Raw genomic sequence first — 20,741 nt, forward strand, 5'->3', positions numbered from 1 at the left:
GCCTGTATATAATAATGACACGTTATAGTTCGGTCAAGTATTGATCTGCGATGCTCGAGTCATTCCTTCTTCACAGCTCCGCACCAGCAGGCCAGGCCTCTTGGTTCCCCAGTCCTATCTAGTATAAAGACTGGAAAGAGCTGGGTCTCCCATGTTTACAGGAGCACAAGAAACTGATCGAGTGGAGGCCGGGAAAAAACTCGACCAAAACCTTGCCAGGGAGAAGTGCAGCAGGAGAAACGGCCTCAGGTACCCGTGAGCCCCAGGCCGAAGCCCCGCGAGATCCGCCGGGTTGCCGGGGAGACGCTTCCGGCTGGCGCGCGCAGCCCTGGGAGCAGGGGAGTTGTGAAATGGACGGCTAGACCTGCCCGCTGCCGTGAATTCGCTAGCGGGGGCGCGCTCGCGGCCGCGCGTTCTCCGCTTTCCCGGCTTCGTCGCTGACGCGTCGTAGACGTTGGGGAGGCAGGCAGCTGCAGCGGGGTCGGGATGAACAGCGCCGGCTTCGGGTTGGGCTTAGGCTTCGGCCTCACCCCTACGGCGGTGATTCAGGTGACGAATCTGTCGTCGGCGGTGACCAGCGAGCAGATGCGGACGCTTTTTTCCTTCCTAGGAGAAATCGAGGAGCTGCGGCTCTACCCCCCGGAGTAAGTGCTCAAGCTCGGCTGGGGGAGGGGCGCGGGCGCCAGAGAGACCTCGGGAACCAAGGCATGGGGGAGAGCGCGGACGGGGGCGCGCGGTGTCAGTCACGTGACCGCCGGGTTTACCTTGGTGCCCATGTTTGATTAGGGCACCGCGGCCCGGGCCCCACGCTCCTGCTTTCCTTGTTAGTCGTATTTAGTGGGTTAACCTCTGCCCAGAACCCTTACAGAGGAGTTAGAGAGGTTGCCTTTTTCGTGCTTTCCGGGCTATGGTCGCCGCCGGGTCCTCGAATTCAGTGCCCTTCCTCCCCTTCTTTTTTTTCCCGAACTTAAGATGGCCGCAGGTGGGCCCGCGGTAGTCCTCATGGCAAGATCCTGATAGCGTTTTTGCAATGGCAAATCGCGGAGACTGCGCCTGATAAACTGTCCAGTTCTTAGTGCCTCAGTGTCGGACCGTTGTTGCTGACGGGGAAGTGTGCAGCTGATGACAGATGGAATTAGGCCTAAATTTGTCCCTAGGCCTGTGTTCACAAATTTAGCATCTTCTTGGTTCGTTTAACCGAGCCCATCCATGTTGTTAAAGATCATGTCTGTTCACCCTTTTGGCAACGGATTAAAATTTCCTCCTAGAAGGTCACACCGTCCTAAACCTTTCAGAAAAAGTAATAGTCCGTACAGATTACTCCTGCTGTATACTTTTAAAAGTCCAGATCTGGACTGGCATTCATAGTTCTCAGACACTTCCCGAGTAGTGTATTTTGAAGTAATATTTCCCTTGTACAGTACTATCTACTCACAGAATTTGTAAGGGGTTTGAAGGTTGTTTACTTTCTTACAGGCATAAACTTTTAAAGCCAGAGCTTAGAATATGAAAATTCTCAGTATTTTGTTCATTTTGTCAAAATCCTTTGAAGGAAGGGATAGTAGTTCCCCAGGATTTTTCTCCTTTTTAAAAAAATTCGTATTTGACTTTTTGGTTTGTTTCATAGTGATGCACGTAGACCTATTTTTTTCGGTTTTCTCTCTGTAAGTATATTGCATTGTTACTGCATAGATATTGATAAAAGTTGGTGTTTGGATTTTTAAATTTTACTTGTTTTTCTTCTCATTTTTGTTTTGAAATATTTCATGTATACAGAAAAGCTAAAGAATAACTCCCATGTTCCCTTCATCTGCATTTATAGTTTGCCACGGTTGATTTCTGTCTTTGTGTCTCCCCCTCCCTCTCCCCACCTACACACACAGACACCCCTACAACGCTCCCCTCTCCCATGCTTTTAAAAGTAGTTGCAGACACCATGACTATTCATTCCTCAACACTTAAATGTGAATCTCTTAAGAAGTACATTCTCCTGCATTACCACAATGCTATTAACACATCCAAGAAGTTTAACATTGATTAAAATATAACATCTGAATTTCTTCAGTTATACTGATAACGCCTTTTTTCCATTTTCTTTTTCTGATCTAGGATATAATCAGATCACTCAATGCATTTGGTTATCTCTAATCTAGGACAGCCACCCCTCCACCCTCCCAGTCGCCTTTTATTTTTTTTCCCAGTCACCTTTTTAAAAGTTTTTCATGACATTAATATTTTGTCTTGTAGTTTGTGTTGTAGAATGACTTATCTGGGTTTATATAAATTGGTTCTACATGAATAGATTCGGTAATACAGTTTTGTCAAAGATGCTTCATAAGGGCATGCACAGGTATCTTTACTGACTAGCCATCCCATGTATAGCTTTGAATATCTTATAACTTTGAAAGTGCTTTCAGCTATCTCTTCATTTAAGCGCTCAGAACATTTCTTAGTAATTGAGAACTGTTTGGAGGAGTGCTGTATTCTGAAAGAATTGGAATCAAATAGTAAAATATTTTGTACATGATTGTAAACTAACCTTGCTTTCAAGGTTGTGATAATAAGGTGTCTCATGGGCAGAAGAAATATATCACAGAATATTCTTCATTGCCAACGTAACACCACTTACATAGTTGAAAAGTGCACTTGGGTGGCAATATGCTGCCAGTTATCATCTGACATTTAGTAATGGGCTGTTTTTTGAAATCAAATATTAGTTGCTTGGAGTTTAGAAGTCAGAGAATAAAAAAGCTCGTCACTTAAACAGTGCATTAATATAGAATTATTGTGTCACAAACTGTAATACATTTTGCAAAATTGTAACATAAATATAACACATATAGGCGAGGCAAAATCCTTGACCAGTTTTTCTTAAAGGCAGTCAGTGCCTATTCCTGTTTTTCACAAGTATTTACATGCTTTTCTAATGACATGTTTTCTGCTTGCTCTGTAATGAAGTTGTCATAACCTGGTCCTTATATTAAAGATGTGTTTGCAGATTTGGGCCGAAATGCATAAAAATGCAATAGTAGTAGTTGTATTGAAGACAGATGATTCTATTTTGCAGTGTTGTGGAAACAGTATTTTATGATTAATCTTTGGAAGCTGAGTAGAAATTCATTTGTTTTAAATTTGGAATGATATTTCTTTAATAGAATGTGAGAATAGTTTCTCATTAACATTTTAAGAATTTGGTTGCTAATATGAAAATTCAGATTTTTAAATTTATTTTTTTTTGGCATGAGGCCATGATTCAGTTTCTTTTTAAACATTAAGAATTGGTGTAAACATTCACTGTAAATATTAAAAATTCTTATTAGTGCTACCAGATGATAAATATCCAGAGTTTCTGTTTTAACTTTTTACTCAATAAGGGAATCTCATACATCATGAAACCTTTTTACAATGGTAAGAAATCTTTGTTGTTTTTTCAGTAAGCTTTTCATGGAGGTATAAGGAGCAGAAAAGTGCAGGGATAAGTGTATACAGCTTGTTGAATTTTCACAAAGTGAACACATCCAGCACCCGGATAGGATTCTCTGTGCCCTAGGAGTTCTCATCTCCCCCCTCAAGTGCATAATACCCCTAGGGTAATCCTGGCCTGATTTCTAACATCAGCACTTGTGGGTTTTTTTTGTTTTTGTTTTTTTGCTTGCTGGTTTTCTTCACTTCTCTGGTCTTTAAAAGTACCAATAAGGTAAAAGCTGTCAACTAGCTAAAATTAATATAACCAATATAGTCATATCAGGAGAAATAGAGAAAAAGGTACACTGGCAGTGATCCTACCACCCTATCAAAACCTCTCTCCAGTCCTTTTTACATGCATTTAGTTTAATATAGTGTAATCAAAGGATTTATACACCGTTACCATTATACCACTCAGCCTGTGGTAAGCATTTTTCATATTGTTGTGTTTTATTTATTGTAATATTTAAAGGGTGATGTCTCAAGTGTGTATGTGTGTTTGAAATTCTGTCATTGAATTTTAGCTAGAAATATTTGAAGAATGTGTATTTTTGATTGTCCACAGTGATTGGAGGGCCTCTGGCATTTAGTGGGTAAGTGTCAATAATTCATAAGGAAGTCTTACAGAAAGGAGAATTGTGGCATCCAGACAATCACTGGAGCCCTACTGAGAAACCCTGTTATACATTGTGTCAGTTAATATTTCCATACATAAAGCTATATACTTTGACCATGTTTTGCATTGTATCTTTTTTGATAGATCCTCAAGGGATGTATATTAATATAATAAAGTATTGGACATAGTATTACCACATTGATTTTTTAAAAGATTGTACAGTGCCATCACCATGTTTAGTGAAAAATAAGGTAACCAGTTAGGGTCTAAGAAATTTAACTGGTGCTCAAAAAGTTGGTTCTGTGATTTCTCCATTAGACTCCCGGTGAGAAATTCTGATTTGTTTGAAAAGTGATTGTAGAAGGTTTTATATTTAAAGAAATAAAACAAAACTTGAAAACTTGATTCAACAAATGGGGTCAAAGTAAAATGTGCTGTGTTTGAGTACTGTTACTTTCTTTAGAGGCATACATTTAGACCAAATGGAATATGTAACCCCTTTTAAAAATTAAAAGTGTAGGTCAGAGTTAAATTTGAAAATGATAATCCTATTTAATTTTTTAAAAAGTAAATGTTATTTAATAGCCTAGATATACTAGAGAGGAAGATCTAAATATAAGATTTGGTAATATACTGATTTATAAATCTGTAAATACACATTTGTTTGCTGAGATATCTATATTTAGGCTTGCCACTGTATTATTTTAGCCTATAATATTCAAAATAAAAGTGTTACTGCCTCTCCTGAAAAGCTCATATGTTTACATTTTTTATAAAGTAAATACTGTGTTGCTTTTACTCTCTATTTTAAGGAAGGTAATTGGAGATGAAGATGAAAAAAATTGCTTATAGCACTAGGATCCATGCTCTTACTATAATGCTGTTCAGAACAGATCAGCATCTTTTAACCAGTTTTTGGGCTTCTCAACTCTAAGTAGTGTGTGGTTTACCAACCAGGCTCACATTTCTTATTCCTGTGGATGTTTTAAATTTGAAATGATGTGGTTTTCAAGTAGGGATATTTGGAAATGTTTGTAGTTTTCAACAGTGATGATTTAGGTTTCCATCCTTTCACAAAAGGATCTGTCAGTTTAGGAAATACAGTTTCAGTGGTGGCTTGTCAGGTTCTTCAAGTGCTAAAAGAGAGTATTCTTGTTGAAATTGCTAGGGCTTTAGTTGTAATCATAGATTTTTTTTGGTTGCAAAGGGCAGAAACAGTGTTACCTAATCTAGCTCAAGAAGAGACATTATTAAAAGAAAGAGATTTCCCTGAGTAGAAGAATAAAGACTTGGCCTCGTGGGAGCTGGGACTGGGAACCAGAAGGGTATCAACATCCAAGGCGACTATCTGCCTCTTCCTGTCAGGCTTTATTGTCAGCTCAGTTTGTTTCTGTGTATGTGCTCAATTTCTTTTCAGACGTATTCTGTACTCATGTGGCATCTGGCCCAAGCCCTTACTCTAAGTGACTTTCAAGTTCATTTGGTCAGGCCACCCAAATTACAGGTTTCGCGTTAGCCAGTGAAATAAGCCCTTGTGCCATGTGGCTGATCAGTTGTGTTTGAAAGCTTGAAAGATCTGTTGAGGGTTTCACATAAGGAAACTGTGCTGAAAGTATATAGGATGTATTGGTAGCACATATAGGAGGGGGTACCTAGTCACTTTGATATTTTAAAATGGCTTTCCAGAAGACTTCGAAACTTGAGCCTTGAAGAAAAGTGGAATTACTGTTCAAAAAGGCAGTAAGAGAGCACATCATAGCCAAATGAAACAACATGTTCAAAGATGGCCCAGATGGTTCAGGATGTGTTCTGGGAACCACAAGTATTTTTATGCCTGGATTTTTTAAATGATGAAGCAAGAAAAGAAGGGTGTCTGAGGAAATTTAAGCAGTTGCATGACATGAAGAGATTTAGGGTTTAGAAAGATTACTCTAACAGCTTTTGTGGAAGATTTTTAATAAGGAGGAGTTGAGATTGGATGCAGTGTGATTAGTTAGGAGCCATTGTAGTAATCCAGGTGAGAAATGATAAGGGCCTGAATGAAGGCATTGATACTGAGAGTGTTGAAGGAAATTAATGTGACAACTATTTGGGAGGCAGTCTTCAGAGGATTTAAAGACCAATAGGATGAAAAAGAAGGAAGGGTCATGGATGGAAACAACCCACAAATCTCAGTAGTTTGATAAAAACAAGATTATTTCTTATACTAAACTGGTGGGGTTGGGGACTCTACTCGTTGTAGTCACTCATTCTGGGATGAAGCTGGTATATCAGCCACCCATCTCTTTGATGTTGCTGGTCACTGTGGCAGAGAAAAAGAACCGAGCAGTGGCCCTTAAGGCTACTGAATAGGAACACATGTCAATTATGTTCACATTTAATTGGCCAAAGCAAATTGCACGGCCACACCTAACTTCAAGGAAAAAAGAAATAGAATTTTATTACGTAGCCAGAAGGAGATTTGGAAATATTTGGTGAACAGTACTAATGATGGTCACATTAACGACTTCCGGATTTCTGACTTAGATAATGTGGTAGTATCTTTAACTGAGATATGAAATTAGGACAAAGGGCAGGATTGGTGCAGAAGGAGGGTAATGAATTTAAGAATAAGTTCAAGGGTGGGTCCTGTGACTGACAGATCACCATGCAGTATGCCAGCAGGCACTTGGATCTGGGAATCTAGAGCTCTGGAGAGGCCTAAATTGGTGACTTGGTAATGTATAGGTGAGTTAAGTCTGGATGCAGATGTGTTTACCTCATGGCAAGAACAAGAGCTTGACTTACATATTGAGTAGGGGGAGGTTGTTGGAGAGGACTGGCTTGAAGCCTGAATCAGATGGCCTTAGGCAGGAAAGAATTGAGTTGGGTTGGGTGAGAAAGAGGTAGAGTTTTACTTTTGCTAGCCTGACTAGTTATGTTAATAATATATATAGTTTAAAGTTCTAAATGCAAATATATTTTATTATCTTAGTGTTTGGTTAATATCATAAATATATTTAGCTGTTAGCAAGCTGGATTTGTTGCTGTATGTAATTTTTAATTAAAAAATGAATATGGAATTACAAAATAAGTAGTACATTAAAGTGGCTTTAAAATTCTTGATTAATTGAATAATTAAGGTTGCATGAGATTTGGAATTAGATGATTAGACATTAAATCTCATCTTTGCCATTTACTAGGTCTAGGATTATGGTGAACTTCCTTGACCTGTTTTGTAAACTAAAGTAAATTATTGTTGCTGCACAATGCATATTTAGTACTTTTCAAGTGATCTTTTTTTAGTGTGAAAAACTTAATATTTTGAAGGATTGTACATTTATGTTAAACATTAGCTGTATATTTAGTGTCTTTTTTTATTTGCTAAAGACAATTACAGACTTTAATTGAACATAATTATGGGCAGGTTGACAAAATGATCCTTTATGAGGATAGTGTATTTTGGAATCTAACATGATGGATTCATATTGTGGAAAAATTGCTTTTATCTGTGCCGTGTCTGGCTTCTTTTTCCTATAGTCCTGCCTAGATTAAGTCTAGTAGGATTTATAAGAGTCTTTGCTCTTTTGCATATAAAATATGTAAAATTTTGTTTGTAAAAGTTTTTGTCTGGAAAATCACAATGCTGCCTAGCCTGAAGTAGGCCAGTATATGCAAAAGACCTTAATTTTAATTCCAGGTTATCTGATTGTTTCTAAGACTGTTGTGAAGTTTTTAGTGATTTAAATGCCAGGAATCACATTAGGGAGGGTTGGAAGTAGTTAGAAAATTTGAAGTCTTGAGGATTGGGGCTTTTTTATGAAACGGGATTTTGCCTGTTGATGATGATGCACTGATTGGACATCCTTGGGTTAAGTCAGCTGTTTTCACATTTCACTCAGATTAAGAAGGCATTAATTTAAATTTCAGGTTTTTAACAAATAAGGCTATAGGCCTGCCTAGATGTGCCTTCAGTCATTGCAGCAAATCACCATTAAAAGACTAAGTTCTGCTATTTCATGTCTTACTGATCCTTAGCAACAAAAATTCCTGTCTTGATTGTAAGATTATGTAAAGATATAAGTAAGAAATTTTAAATGAAAACCAACCAAATGTTAATTAGTTCAATTGTTTTTCTTTTTATCTTGCAGCAACGCACCTCTTGCTTTTTCTTCCAAAGTATGTTATGTTAAGTTTCGTGATCCATCAAGTGTTGGCGTGGCCCAGCATCTAACTAACACGGTTTTTATTGACAGAGCTCTGATAGTTGTTCCTTGTGCAGAAGGTTAGTATCTCACATGTTTTTTTCAGTTATTTTAATCTCTGTCCTGTCTGTTACTACCATTGGCTTTCCTAGAAATTGGCAAGTAGATATGGTGTGTGTGTGTGTGTAAGAATGAAATTTGGAGGTGGAAAGGATTTTACGTAATAATAAAATATATTAAAATGGTTAATTTATTACTTATGTATATTTGAGATTTTATAGCTAAACATTTAAAAATTTATAAATTACTTGGCTTCTTTGGTTTGCTTTGACTTTCTGTATTCAGTTTGCAAGTTGTAAAGAAAGCTTTTTGAAATTAAAATATTAAGTTGGTAGAGGACATTATTTAAAATGTGTAAATAAGTAAGCATTTGCCCCTGTGTATACCTATTAAAGATATTGCATAAATAAAAACAGTGTACACATTTCACACAAATGGGGGTTAGGTAGTAATTATGTTTAAGAACAATATTCATAATTTAAGCTTTAAAGTATCTTCTTAAGGTAATTTACCTTAATTGTTACTGAGACCATTATTTTACATTCAGTGTAATTTGCTGTGCAACTAGAATTTACTTTTAATTTTGCTGGCTTTTTTTTGTGGGGGAGGGAGGGGTGGTGGTGGTGGTGATTAATTGAAGAAAAATCATGGAAAGCAATTTTCCAAAGCCTCCATCGAGGAAATAGTTGTTGAAGGTGGAAACAAGGCCAAAGGCCTTATAGTAATTCGTTAAATTTTATGACATAACCTGCTTTAAGAGCTAATTATTATTAATGCCTATTTTTTTAGTAACTTCTATTTGCAGAGCCATTCACATTCATTATACTAGGCTGTGCTGAATTTGACAGTTCTGGTGTGTAATTAACTTTTATTCAGAGCACTGACTATGACATGTGTACATGGATTTTAGAATTGGGTTATTATAATTTAAATGTCTTTAAAATATATTTTCACTGGTGGCTGGTGGTAACTGTTTTACAACATAAAAATTTTACCTGAAACAATTTAAGGAGCTTTCATATGTCATGTTTTAAAACTTTTTTTAGAAACCAGGCTCACATTAAAATACTGTATAATAAACAGTTTGCTGCATTTTCAAGGTTTTATGCATATTTCAGAATGCCTGTTCTGGGATGTCAGAAACATTAGTCAGATACAGTGAGTATGACTCTGATATTTTTGATGTCCCAGAATAGGACATTCTGGATTTTTTCAGATAAATTTGAAAGTATTTTTCCCATGTCTAGGAGTTAGAGAGGGATAGGGAGAATAAAATAAATAATAGCGAATATAGTAGAATAAATAAAAAATGAATTAAAGTTAATTATTTGCTAAATCTATCTTTATCTACTAATCTTTAAGGGGACAATGACCCCAAAATTGGAGAACAAGGTGAGAAAAGAGCTGGTAATGATTTAGTTCTGTATACCAAGTTCATACCAATTTCATACCAAGTAAACTACATGGGAAAAAATAAATCAGGTAGAAGTTTTACTAAATGGGAGTGTTAATTGTATCAAAAAATTATGCCACCAGCAGCACAGTATCTTCTGTGATTTTAGCTTATTATTGAACTGGAAGGAAAAATTTTGTTAGTGTTGCTCTGTTGGAACCTTGCTATATTCCCATAAAATTTTTCATATATTGAGAAGTGACCATGGTTTGTCATAAATGTTCAAGATTATGGGCATGTAGAGGTTCCTTTTTGTTTGTTTGTTTTACTTGATAGAAATAAATAAATGCACATTTATTATAATGGCTTTTGAATATTTTTAGTATTAACAAACAGACAAAATTTTGCTATTTTTGAACGTGAAAATTCAAGCATATTTTTATTCCAGTTTAAAGTATTTTAGAACACTAACCTATAAAATAATTTGTATTGGAAAAACATTCAGATACACATTTTTCATTAAATACAACAAAAATGAATTTATAGAACATGAAGAATGTCACAGTGAGCTGTTAAAAGATCTGATTATGCACTGCAAGCAAAGTAATAATGTATTGTTGTGTTAAAAAAGATAGCAAAGTGAGTTTGAAATAAATCAAAGGAAAGAGTTCCAGTGGAGTAAGTTCTGTAAGAGGAGATGTGCTGTAAGCAGTCTTCTGTTTACTTCACTGATTGTATTCTTTCCTTGATGTTATAGAAACAGCATTATGAAAGAAGTGAGAAAACCATAGAAAAAAATTGTAAGAAGTTTTTTTCAGTTTCTTTCAATTTGCTGTTTTTTTTTAATGCAGACAGTAGTACTGTGAGATCCTAAGCCGTTTAAGTAATGTTTGATGTGTAATAGTTTTGTACATATTAAGCATTAGCTATCGTTAATAAAACATGCCACTTCAAAATAAAATATACTTTCATTATACTCGTCCAAATATGACCTCTTTTTGTTGTTACGTGCATCTCAGATTTCTTTTTATAAATGTTAACACTTAGAAAAAGATAAGGTCAAACATAATAAGGGTGTCAGCCTAATCATCAGTCATAAGTTTATGTCCACATTTTCTGGTAGATGGATTTTGACTATTAATTTGGTTTTGTATGTTTTCTCTATGTGATATTTGTGCATTATTAGATGACTAGACTGGCCAAGGCAGACCTGTTACACTTGCCTGAGTTAGGCATTGTTTGCCATGCCACTAAACCTGCCGTCAAGTGAAACCTTCATTGGGGAAATGAGATCGGAGTCTGAACCGCAGAAGATGGACGCCCTGTCTCTGTTTTTTATTGTTTTACTTTAATTTCATTTCTTTTTCTTTATTTTGTCCCTTTTTTTTTGTTTTTGTTTTTGTTTTTGTTTTGTTAAATCTCTTTCACTTTAACTTGTGAGCTGGTTTTCCAGTTCTTTGTAAATGGTATTCCATTAAGGGTTCATAACATTGCATTGCAAATTATATTGGGAGATGATTAGTAGAGCTCATCCTTAACATAAAAGAAATTTTCACAGTAAATTAGGATATGGTTTCGTGAAGCTCAATGCTAGTCTTAATTGGTGTTTATAAACTGATCAGGTACATTTTGTTCCCAAAACACTAAAACACTGATGAGATTCTTAGGAACATGTTTTGATCTCAGTGTAACATTTTTGCAGTTTTCTCCCAAGTCTGCATCTGTCATAAAGACCAACTGATAGCTTCTAATTTTCGTCCTCCTCCCTTAGAATTTTAGGCATACAAAATCATCAAGGAAAATAAGTAAATTTCTTATAACATTCTGGGGGTAGAGGACAAGAGGAGACTTTTCACTTTTATGATATTTATTATAGAAAATAGCATTTCTTTGATTTGAAAACACTTTTAATTGCCTACGTGGGGAATGGATATTTGAGAAACTGTTGAATACTTACACTTGTGTGTGTATTTTTTTGCTTGAATTTTTTTGTTGAAAAATGTTCAGAGATTACTAGTTTCTAAATGGATTCTGAGATTAGGATGAGTGAGAGACATTGTTTTTTCTCTCAGTTGTCTTTGATGAGTACAGTTTGGGAAAAATGCTAAATGCTTATTTGTTTTATACTTTTATACACTCTGATAGTATTTGGAGGGTATATTTGGTAGAATTTTATCCTGAAAATTAAGCAATGGAACTTTTTTCTTAAAGTATCTTTAATGGTAATTAGAAAAGTAAAAAATATTGTGCTTTTAGTTAGACTTAATACTTATAATAGTTTATTATACTGTGAGAGACAGTGAGAGGCAGACAACCTCCGGATACTATTTTTAAGCCAACACTGAATGACTTTATTATGTTAAGTAATCAACTTTTGGCCTGTATTGAATACCCGTTTTGTTTGTGTGGTCTTTCATGTGGATAGTTTTGCTTATTTAATGGACAGGTAATATTAAATTGGGGACATTACTAGATTGGAACTCTTTATTTGTTTTTTAGGTGCATAAATTAGGGTAGTGAAGCATAGGGTTTGTACCTTAGGACCTCAGTTGACTTATCAAGATGTGTACAGGTTTTACAAATATTAAAAAAGTAATACTTATTTTTAACAGATAAAGCAGGTCTGATAGTGATGTAAATAGTATATGTGAGTATACAGATAAATGTCTTAATGCTAATAACTAATAAATACAAAATAAATTACTGTTATTTGATGTCTTCAGTAAGGCCTTCTGCCTTTTAATCTTAATGCATGTTAAAATCAGTGCTTATGCAGAATTTACTGAAATAATAAAATGACTTTGTTTTTGAAATTAGTAAATTAAGGTAATATAGCCTTAGATGTTGCAAAGCTTAGAAATAAGTAGGCATTTGCTAAAGCTAATAAAATGTGATTTCTGTATTTCTATAAATAAGGTGTAACCACTACTTAAAGCAAGTTTTAAAATTCGTCTTGAATTCCATCCATGTTTAGAAATATATTCAGATAATTTTTTTAGAGATTTATCCCTGCACATGTGGTTGTGTTAAGTTGAATTTTTACCACTGAAACCCCACATGGTGCTTTTTTGAAAATTTACTCCATATGCTATTTTCAATTTGGCGTGACTTTGTACTTTAAATTACTTTTGAAGAATTCATAATGGAAACGTGTAGCCAAATACCACATAATTATGAGTAGTTCTGAAATTGCTATATGTAGTCAACTTTTTAGAAATTTTCTTTTTGGGAAGGTTGAGAGAAAGGACCAGAAAAAATGTGTGAAAGTCCCAGCCCTTATCAAAATTAATTGATTAGAATTCAGTAATTAAATGTGGCAAATTGATAGACTTAATTCAGAGTAAATTTCCTTTTTTTTAGTCGTAGGGATTTCTTTTTCTTAGTGTCTAGGGTTATTTTAATGTTATTGTTGTTGTTATTATTAGGCACTTAGGACGCTTATAAGCAAGACATTTAGGCATTAACCACCCCTCTTCAGATAAGTATACATAAATTGGTTCTAAAAGTCAGTAATATAAGAAGTTTCCTGAGACTAGGGAACTTTTTTTTGTTAGTCATTTTCAAAAATGTTAGCAGTTTCCCAAGGCATATTCTTTGGAACTGGATTCTTTTAGTCATCTCTGTCATTGTTGGTGAGATGCCTTATTAACTGAATGGGTGTAGGCTTCCTTTCCAATTGAAGCTGATTACATGTGGTAGGCTTTTGGTTTTTTCTGTCTACTTGAAATTAAATGGGATCTTTTGGAAGGTTATCAAAATTGTTTGCATCACAAGTAGGTAGTTTCAATTAACAGGATAGGGACACTCAGGAACAGATTTCAATTCGCACATATTTGTTTTTTTCTTTTTCTTTTTTTTGACTAATTTGGTTATTTGCCATTTCTGGGGATTAAACTTTAAAAAATGTTCTTCTTTTCTGTATCTGATGTTCTGTGTGCTATTAGTGATGCAGCCAACACGAACGGTTGTCATGTGTAACACAACTTTCGATCACCGCGAAAACACCGTCCTGGGAAAGCGTCCATGCTTGATATCGTTTGGTTCATGAACATTAAGTTTCCAGTACAGGTGACCCATAGCTCAAAGTGTTAAATAATTGTCTACATTATTCAATTTTTAAAATAATATTCCATTAATGAGATTGTTAGTCTTTGAAGTTTTGCTCACTTTTATTTTTCCTAGTAGAGCAGGGTAAAAGGAAAGACTTAAGTTCTTATTTATTTCTTTATACGGATCTGATAGATAGATTCATTTATTATTATTATTTTTTAAGTGCAAGGGTAATTGTAAAATCATAGTATAAAGTTTGTGTGGTGTTTCTGCTTTCTTTAATGTTTGGAACTTGCCTCTGCAGGTAAAATCCCAGAGGAAGCCAAAGCTCTCTCTCTATTGGCTCCTGCTCCAACCATGACAAGTCTGATGCCTGGTGCAGGCTTGCTTCCCATACCGACTCCAAATCCCTTAACTACAGTAAGTATGATACACCCTCTTCTAAAGGGAGTGATCATTTAACTGTGTAATTGGTTGAATAAAGAGCTTAGAAAGTTTTTTTTTTTTTTTTTTAAGAGCTTAGAAAGCTATTTCTATTTTAAGTATTTGTGTTTTTAAATGGAGAGAATTCGAAATATCTGCGTAATTTTTTCCCCATGTAACTGACTTGAACTGCCTTTTGGAATTGCTTATGAAGTAATTGGGGATTCATTTAAATTTGAGAATTGAGATATATTATTCATTAGAAAATCAGTTATTGAAATTCAGCATTTTAGATAGCATAGGGAATTGGAGAATCTAGGTAACTATATTTCCCAGTTCAGGAGGACTAAATCCATTTGAAAAATTTGAAATGATTTACACCGTTGGTAATGGGAAAAATATCTCAGAGAAGCATTTGTCTGATACTGAGAAAAATGTAACATGGTAAAAACATGGCAAAAATATTTTTCATTAGCAGAATTAAATAGTAATTTAATGCCTCATTTGTGATTTCCAAGTGGTGTCAAAAAAAGATTTGCTGTTACTGGGTTCTTGGTTTATATAAAAGATTCTGGTCATTTATTTTAAATAAGAGTCATTTTTCTTCAAAAATAAATCCAAGACAAATACAGAACTCACATTAATTGAAAGCTGTGTTTTACTTTTTGGTACTGGATTCTTAGGGAGTGAACCAGTAAACTTTATGATTATAGTTTATCCAAGTTATAAAAGTGCTTTTTGAAACTTGGAAGTGCAAAATTTTAGGATTTTCACATGACACTATTCTGCTGGAGACCTGTATTGTGATCCATGGGAGGAAAATGCCTTTTATTTTTTATTTTATTTTAATATCTTTATTGGAGTATAATTGCTTTACAATGTTGTCTTAGTTTCTGCCATATAACAAAGTTGTGTTAGTTTCTGCTGAATCAGCTATACGTATACATATATCCCCATATCCCCTCCCGCGTCTCCCTCCCGCCTTCCCTATCCTACCCCTCTAGGTGGTCACAAAGCACGGAGCTGATCTCCCTGTGCTATGCGTCTGCTTCCCACTAGCTGTCTGTTTTACATTTGGTAGTGTATATATGTCAGTGCCACTCTCTCACTTCGTCCTAGCTTACCCTTCCCCCTCCCCGTGTCCTCTATTATCTACATATGCTTTATTCTGTCCTGCCCCTAGGTTCTACAGAACCTTTTTTTTTTTTTAGATTCCCTATATATGTGTAAGCATACGGTATTTGTTTTTCGGTTTCTGATTTACTTCACTCTGTATGACAGACTCTAGGTCCATCCACCTCACTACAAATAACTCAATTTTGTTGCTTTTTTTTTTTTTTTTGCGGTACGGGCCTCTCACTGTTGAGGCCTCTCCCATTGCGGAGCACAGGCTCCGGACATGCAGGCTCAGCGGCCATGGCTCACGGGCCTAGCCGCTCCGCGGCATGTGGGATCTTCCCAGACCGGGGCACGAACCCGTGTCCCCTGCATTGACAGGTGGACTCTCAACCACTGCGCCACCAGGGAAGCCCTCTATTTTGTTTCTTTTTATGGCTGAGTAATATTCCATTGTATATATGTGCTGCATCTTCTTTATCCATTCATCTGTTGATGGACACTTAGGTTGCTTCCATGTCCTGGCTATTGTAAATAGTGCTGCAGTGAACATTGTGGTACATGACTCTTTTTGAATTATGGTTTTGTCAGGATATATGCCCAGTAGTAGGATTGCTGGGTCGTATGGTAGTTCTATTTTTAGTTTTTTAAGGAACCTCCATACTGTTCTCCATAGTGGCTGTATCAGTTTACATTCCCACCAACAGTGCAAAAGGGTTCCCTTTTCTCCACACCCTCTCCAGCATTTATTGTTTGTAGATTTTTTGACGATGGCCATTCTAACTGGTGTGGGGTGATACCTCATTGTAGTTTCGATTTGCATTTCTCTAATGATTAGTGGTGTAGAGCATCCTTTCATGTGTTTGTTGGCAATCTGTATATCTTCTTTGGAGAAATGTCTATTTAGGTCTTCTGCCCATTTTTGGATTGGGTTGTTTGTTTTTTTGATATTGAGCTGCATGAGCTGCTTGTATATTTTGGAGATTAATCCTTTGTCAGTGGCTTCATTTGCAAATATTTTCTCCCATTTTGAGGGTTGTCTTGTTGTCTTGTTTTGGTTTCCTTTGCTGTGCAAAAACTTTTTAAGTTTCATTAGGTCCCGTTTGTTTATTTTTGTTTTTATTTCCATTTCTCTAGGAGGTGGGTCAAAAGTGATCTTGCTGTGATTTATGTCATAGAATGTTCTGCCTATGTTTTCCTCTAAGAGTTTTATAGTGACTGGCCTTACATTTAGGTGTTTAATCCATTTTGAGTTTATTTTTGTGTATGGTGTTAGGGAGTGTTCTAATTTCATACTTTTACATGTAGCTGTCCAGTGAAAGATAAGGTGACCATATGTGTGTGGGTTTAGCGCTGCGCTTTCTGTCCTGTTCCGTTGATCTATATTTCTGTTTTTGTGCCAGTAGTATACTATCTTGATTACTGTAGCTTTGTAGTATAGCCTGAAGTCAGGGAGCTTGATTCCTCCAGCTCTGTTTTTCTTTCTCAAGATTGCTTTGGCTTTTCGGGGTCTTTTGTGTTTCCATACAAATTGTGAAATTTTTTGTTCTAGTTCTGTGAAAAATGCCATTGGTAGTTTGATAGGGATTGCATTGAATCTATAGATTGCTTTGGGTAGTATAGTCATTTTCACAATGTTGATTCTTCCAATCCAAGAACATGGTATATCTCTCCATCTGTTTGTATCATCTTTAATTTCTTTCATCAGTGTCTTATAGTTTTCTGCATACAGGTATTTTGTCTCCTTAGGTAGGTTTATTCCTAGGTATTTTATTCTTTTTGTTGCAGTGGTAAATGGGAGTGATTCCTTAATTTCACTTTCAGATTTTTCATCATTAGTGTATAGAAATGCAAGAGATTTCTGTGCATTAATTTTGTACCCTGCTACTTTACCAAATTCATTGATTAGCTCTAGTAGTTTTCTGGTAGCATCTTTAGGATTCTCTATATAGTATCATGTCATCTGCAAACAGTGACAGTTTTACTTCTTTTCCAATTTAGATTCCTTTTATTTCGTTTTGTTCTCTGATTGCCATGGCTATAACTTCCAAAATTATGTTGAATAATAGTGGTTAGAGTGGGCAACCGTGTCTTGTTCCTGATCTTAGTGGAAATGGTTTCAGTTTTTCACCATTGAGAGTGATGTTGGCTGTGGGTTTGTTATATATGGCCTTTATTATATTGAGGTAAGTTCCCTCTATGCCTACTTTCTGGAGGGTTTTTATCCTAAATGGGTGTTGAATTATGTTGAAAGCTTTTTCTGCACCTGTTGAGATGATCATATGGTTTTTATCCTTCAATTTGTTTATATGGTTTATCACATTGATTGATTTGCATATATTGAAGAATCCTTGCATTCCTCGGATAAACACCACTCGATCGTGGTGTATGATCCTTTTAATGTGCTGTTGGATTCTGTTTGCTAGTATTTTGTTGAGGATTTTTTCAACTGTGTTCATCAGTGATATTGGCCTGTATTTCTCTTTTTTTGTGACATTTTAGTCTGGTTTTGGTATCAGGGTCGTGGTGGCCTCGTAGAATGAGTTTGGGAGTGTTCTTCCCTCTCCTATTTTTGGAAGAGTTTGAGAAGGATAGGTGTTGGCGTGTCTCTAAATATTTGATAGAATTCACCTGTGAAGCCATCTGGTCCTTGGCTTTTGTTTGTTGGAAGATTTTTAATCACTGTTTCAATTTCAGTGCTTGTGATTGGTCTGTTCATATTTTCTATTTTTTCCTGGTTCAGTCTCGGAAGGTTGTGTTTTTCTAAGAATATGTCCATTTATTCCAGGTTGTCCATTTTATTAGCATATAGCTGCTTGTAGTAATCTCATGATCCTTTGTATTTCTGCAGTGTCAGTTGTTATTTCTCCTTTTTCATTTCTAATTCTGTTGATTTGAGTCTTCTCCCTTTTTTTCTTGATGAGTCTTGCTAATGGTTTATCAATTTTGTTTATCTTCTCAAAGAAACAGCTTTTAGTTTTATTGATATTTGCTATTGTTTCCTTCATTTCTTTTTCATTTATTTCTGATCTGATCTTTATGCTTTCTTTTCTTCTGCTAACTTTGGGGTTTTTTCTGTTCTTCTTTCTCTAATTGCTTAGGTGTAAGGTTACGTTGTTTATTTGAGATTTTTCTTGTTTCTTGAGGTAGGCTTGTATTGCTATAAACTTCCCTCTTAGAACTGCTTTTGCTACATCCCATAGGTTTTGGGCTGTCGTGTTTTCATTGTCATTTGTTTCTAGGTTTTTAAAAATTTCCTCTTCAATTTCTTCAGTGATCTCTTGGTTATTTAGTAGTGTATTGTTTAGGCTCCATGTGTTTGCAGTTTTTACAGTTTATTTTTCCTGTAATTGATATCTAGTCTCATAGCGTTGTGGTCGGAAAAGATGCTTGATACGATTTCAGTTTCCTTAAATTTACCAAGGCTTGATTTGTGACCCAAGATATGGTCTATCCTGGAGAATGTTCCATGAGCACTTGAAAAGAATGTGTATTCTGTTATTTTTGGATGGAATGTCCTATAAATATCCATTAAGTCCATCTTGTTTAATGTGTCGTTTAAAGCTTGTGTTTCCTTATTTATTTTCATTTTAGATGATCTGTCTATTGGTGAAAGTGGGGTGTTGAAGTCCCCTACTATGATTGTGTTACTGTCGATTTCCCCTTTTATGGCTGTTAGCATTTGCCTTATGTTTTGAGGTGCTCCTATGTTGGATGCATAAATATTTACAATAGTTATATCATCATTTTGGATTGATCCCTTGATCATTATGTAGTGTCCTTCTTTGTCTCTTCTAATAGTCTTTATTTTAAAGTCTATTTTGTCTGATATGAGAATTGCTACTCCAGCTTTCTTTTGATTTCCATTTGCATGGAATATGTTTTTCCATCCCCTCACTTTCAGTCTGTGTGTGTCCCTAGGTCTGAAGTGGGTCTCTTGTAGACAGCATATATATGGGTCTTGTTTTTGTACCCATTCAGCCAGTCTGTGTCTTTTGGTTGTAGTATTTAAGCCATTTTACATTCAAGGTAATTATCAATATGTATGTTCCTGTTACCATTCTCTTAATTGTTTTGGGTTTTTTATTTTAGGGCTTTTCCTTCTCTTGTGTTTCCTGCCTAGAGAAGTTCCTTTAGCATTTGTTGTAAAGCTGGTTTGGTGGTGCTGAATTCTCTTAGCTTTTGCTTGACTGTAAGGTTTTTAATTTCTCTGTTGAATCTGAATGAGATCCTTGCTTGGTAGAGTAATCTTGGTTGTAGGTTTTTCCCTTTCATCACTTTAAATATGTCCTGCCACTCCCTTCTGGCTACCAGAGTTTTGCCAAAAGATCAGCTGTTAACCTTATGGGGATTCCTTTGTTTGTAAATTGTTGATTTTCCCTTGCTACTTTTAATATTTTTTCCTTGTTTTTAATTTTTGATAGTTTGATTAATATGTGTCTTGACGTGTTTCTCCTTGGGTTTTCCTGTATGGGACTCTGTGCTTCCTGGACTTGATTGACTCTTTCCTTTCCCATATTAGGGAAGTTTTTGACTATTATCTCTTCAAATATTTTCTCAGTCCCTTTCTTTTTCTCTTCTTCTTCTGGGGCCCCTATAATTCGAATGTTGGTGTGTTTAATGTTGTCCCAGAGGTCTCTGAGATTGTCCTCAATTCTTTTCATTCTTTTATCTTTATTCTGCTGTGCGGTAGTTATTTCCACTAATTTATCCTCCAGGCCACTTATCTGTTCTTCTGCCTCAATTACTCTGCTGTTGATTCCTTCTAGAGAATTTTTAATTTCACTTATTGTGTTGTTCATCATTGTTTGTTTGTTTGTTCTAGGTTCTTTTTAAATGTTTCTTGTATTTTCTCCATTCTATTTCCAAGATTTTGGATCATCTTTACTATCATTATTCTGAATTCTTTTTCAGATAGACTGCCTGTTTCCTCTTCATTTGTTAGGTCTGGTGGGTTTTTACCTTGCTCCTTCATCTGCTGTGTATTTCTCTGTCTTCTCATTTTGTTTAACTTACTGTGTTTGGGTCTCCTTTTTGCAGGCTGCAGGTTTGTAGTTCCTGTTGTTTTTGGTGTCTGCCCCCAGTGGGTAAGGTTGGTTCAGTGGGTTGTGTTGGCTTACTGGTGGAGGGGAGTGGTGCCTGTGTTCTGGAGCATGAGGCTGGATCTTTTCTTTCTGGTGGGCAGGACTGTATCCGGTGGTGTGTTTTGGGGTGTCTGTGAACTTCTGATTTTAGGCAGCCTCTCTGCTAATGAGTGGGGTTGTGTTCCTGTCTTGCTAGTTGTTTTGCATAGGATGTCCAGAACTGGAGTTTGCTTGTAGTTAAGTGGAGCTGGGTCTTAGCGTTGAGACAGAGATCTCTGGGAGAGCTCTCACCGATTGATGGTGCATAGGGCTGGGAGGTAAAGTGGTCCAGTGTCCTGAGCACGGCGCTC

The 20,741-nt window shown here is 36.0% G+C and overlaps 1 protein-coding gene across 7 annotated transcripts in view; it reads left to right on the plus strand.

Annotated features, from left to right (window-relative positions):
* The first annotated feature begins 351 nt into the window (after positions 1-351).
* Positions 352-20,741, plus strand: part of SREK1 (splicing regulatory glutamic acid and lysine rich protein 1) — a 56,103-nt gene continuing 35,713 nt past the window's right edge. The window contains exons 1-5 of one of the 7 annotated variants that reach the window (XM_073802169.1): positions 580-644; positions 8,212-8,239; positions 8,317-8,345; positions 10,905-13,786; positions 14,073-14,188. In XM_073802169.1, coding sequence (XP_073658270.1) covers positions 14,126-14,188 — 63 coding nt within the window. In that variant the 5' untranslated portion in view covers positions 580-644; positions 8,212-8,239; positions 8,317-8,345; positions 10,905-13,786; positions 14,073-14,125. Of the gene's footprint in view, positions 645-8,210; positions 8,346-10,904; positions 13,787-14,072; positions 14,189-20,741 lie in introns of those variants that run through there. The other 6 variants (XM_073802170.1, XM_019929938.3, XM_019929937.3 and 3 more) reach the window with 6 other exon arrangements.

This window comes from Tursiops truncatus, chromosome 3, assembly GCF_011762595.2.
Source record: "Tursiops truncatus isolate mTurTru1 chromosome 3, mTurTru1.mat.Y, whole genome shotgun sequence".
NCBI lineage: Eukaryota > Metazoa > Chordata > Mammalia > Artiodactyla > Delphinidae > Tursiops > Tursiops truncatus.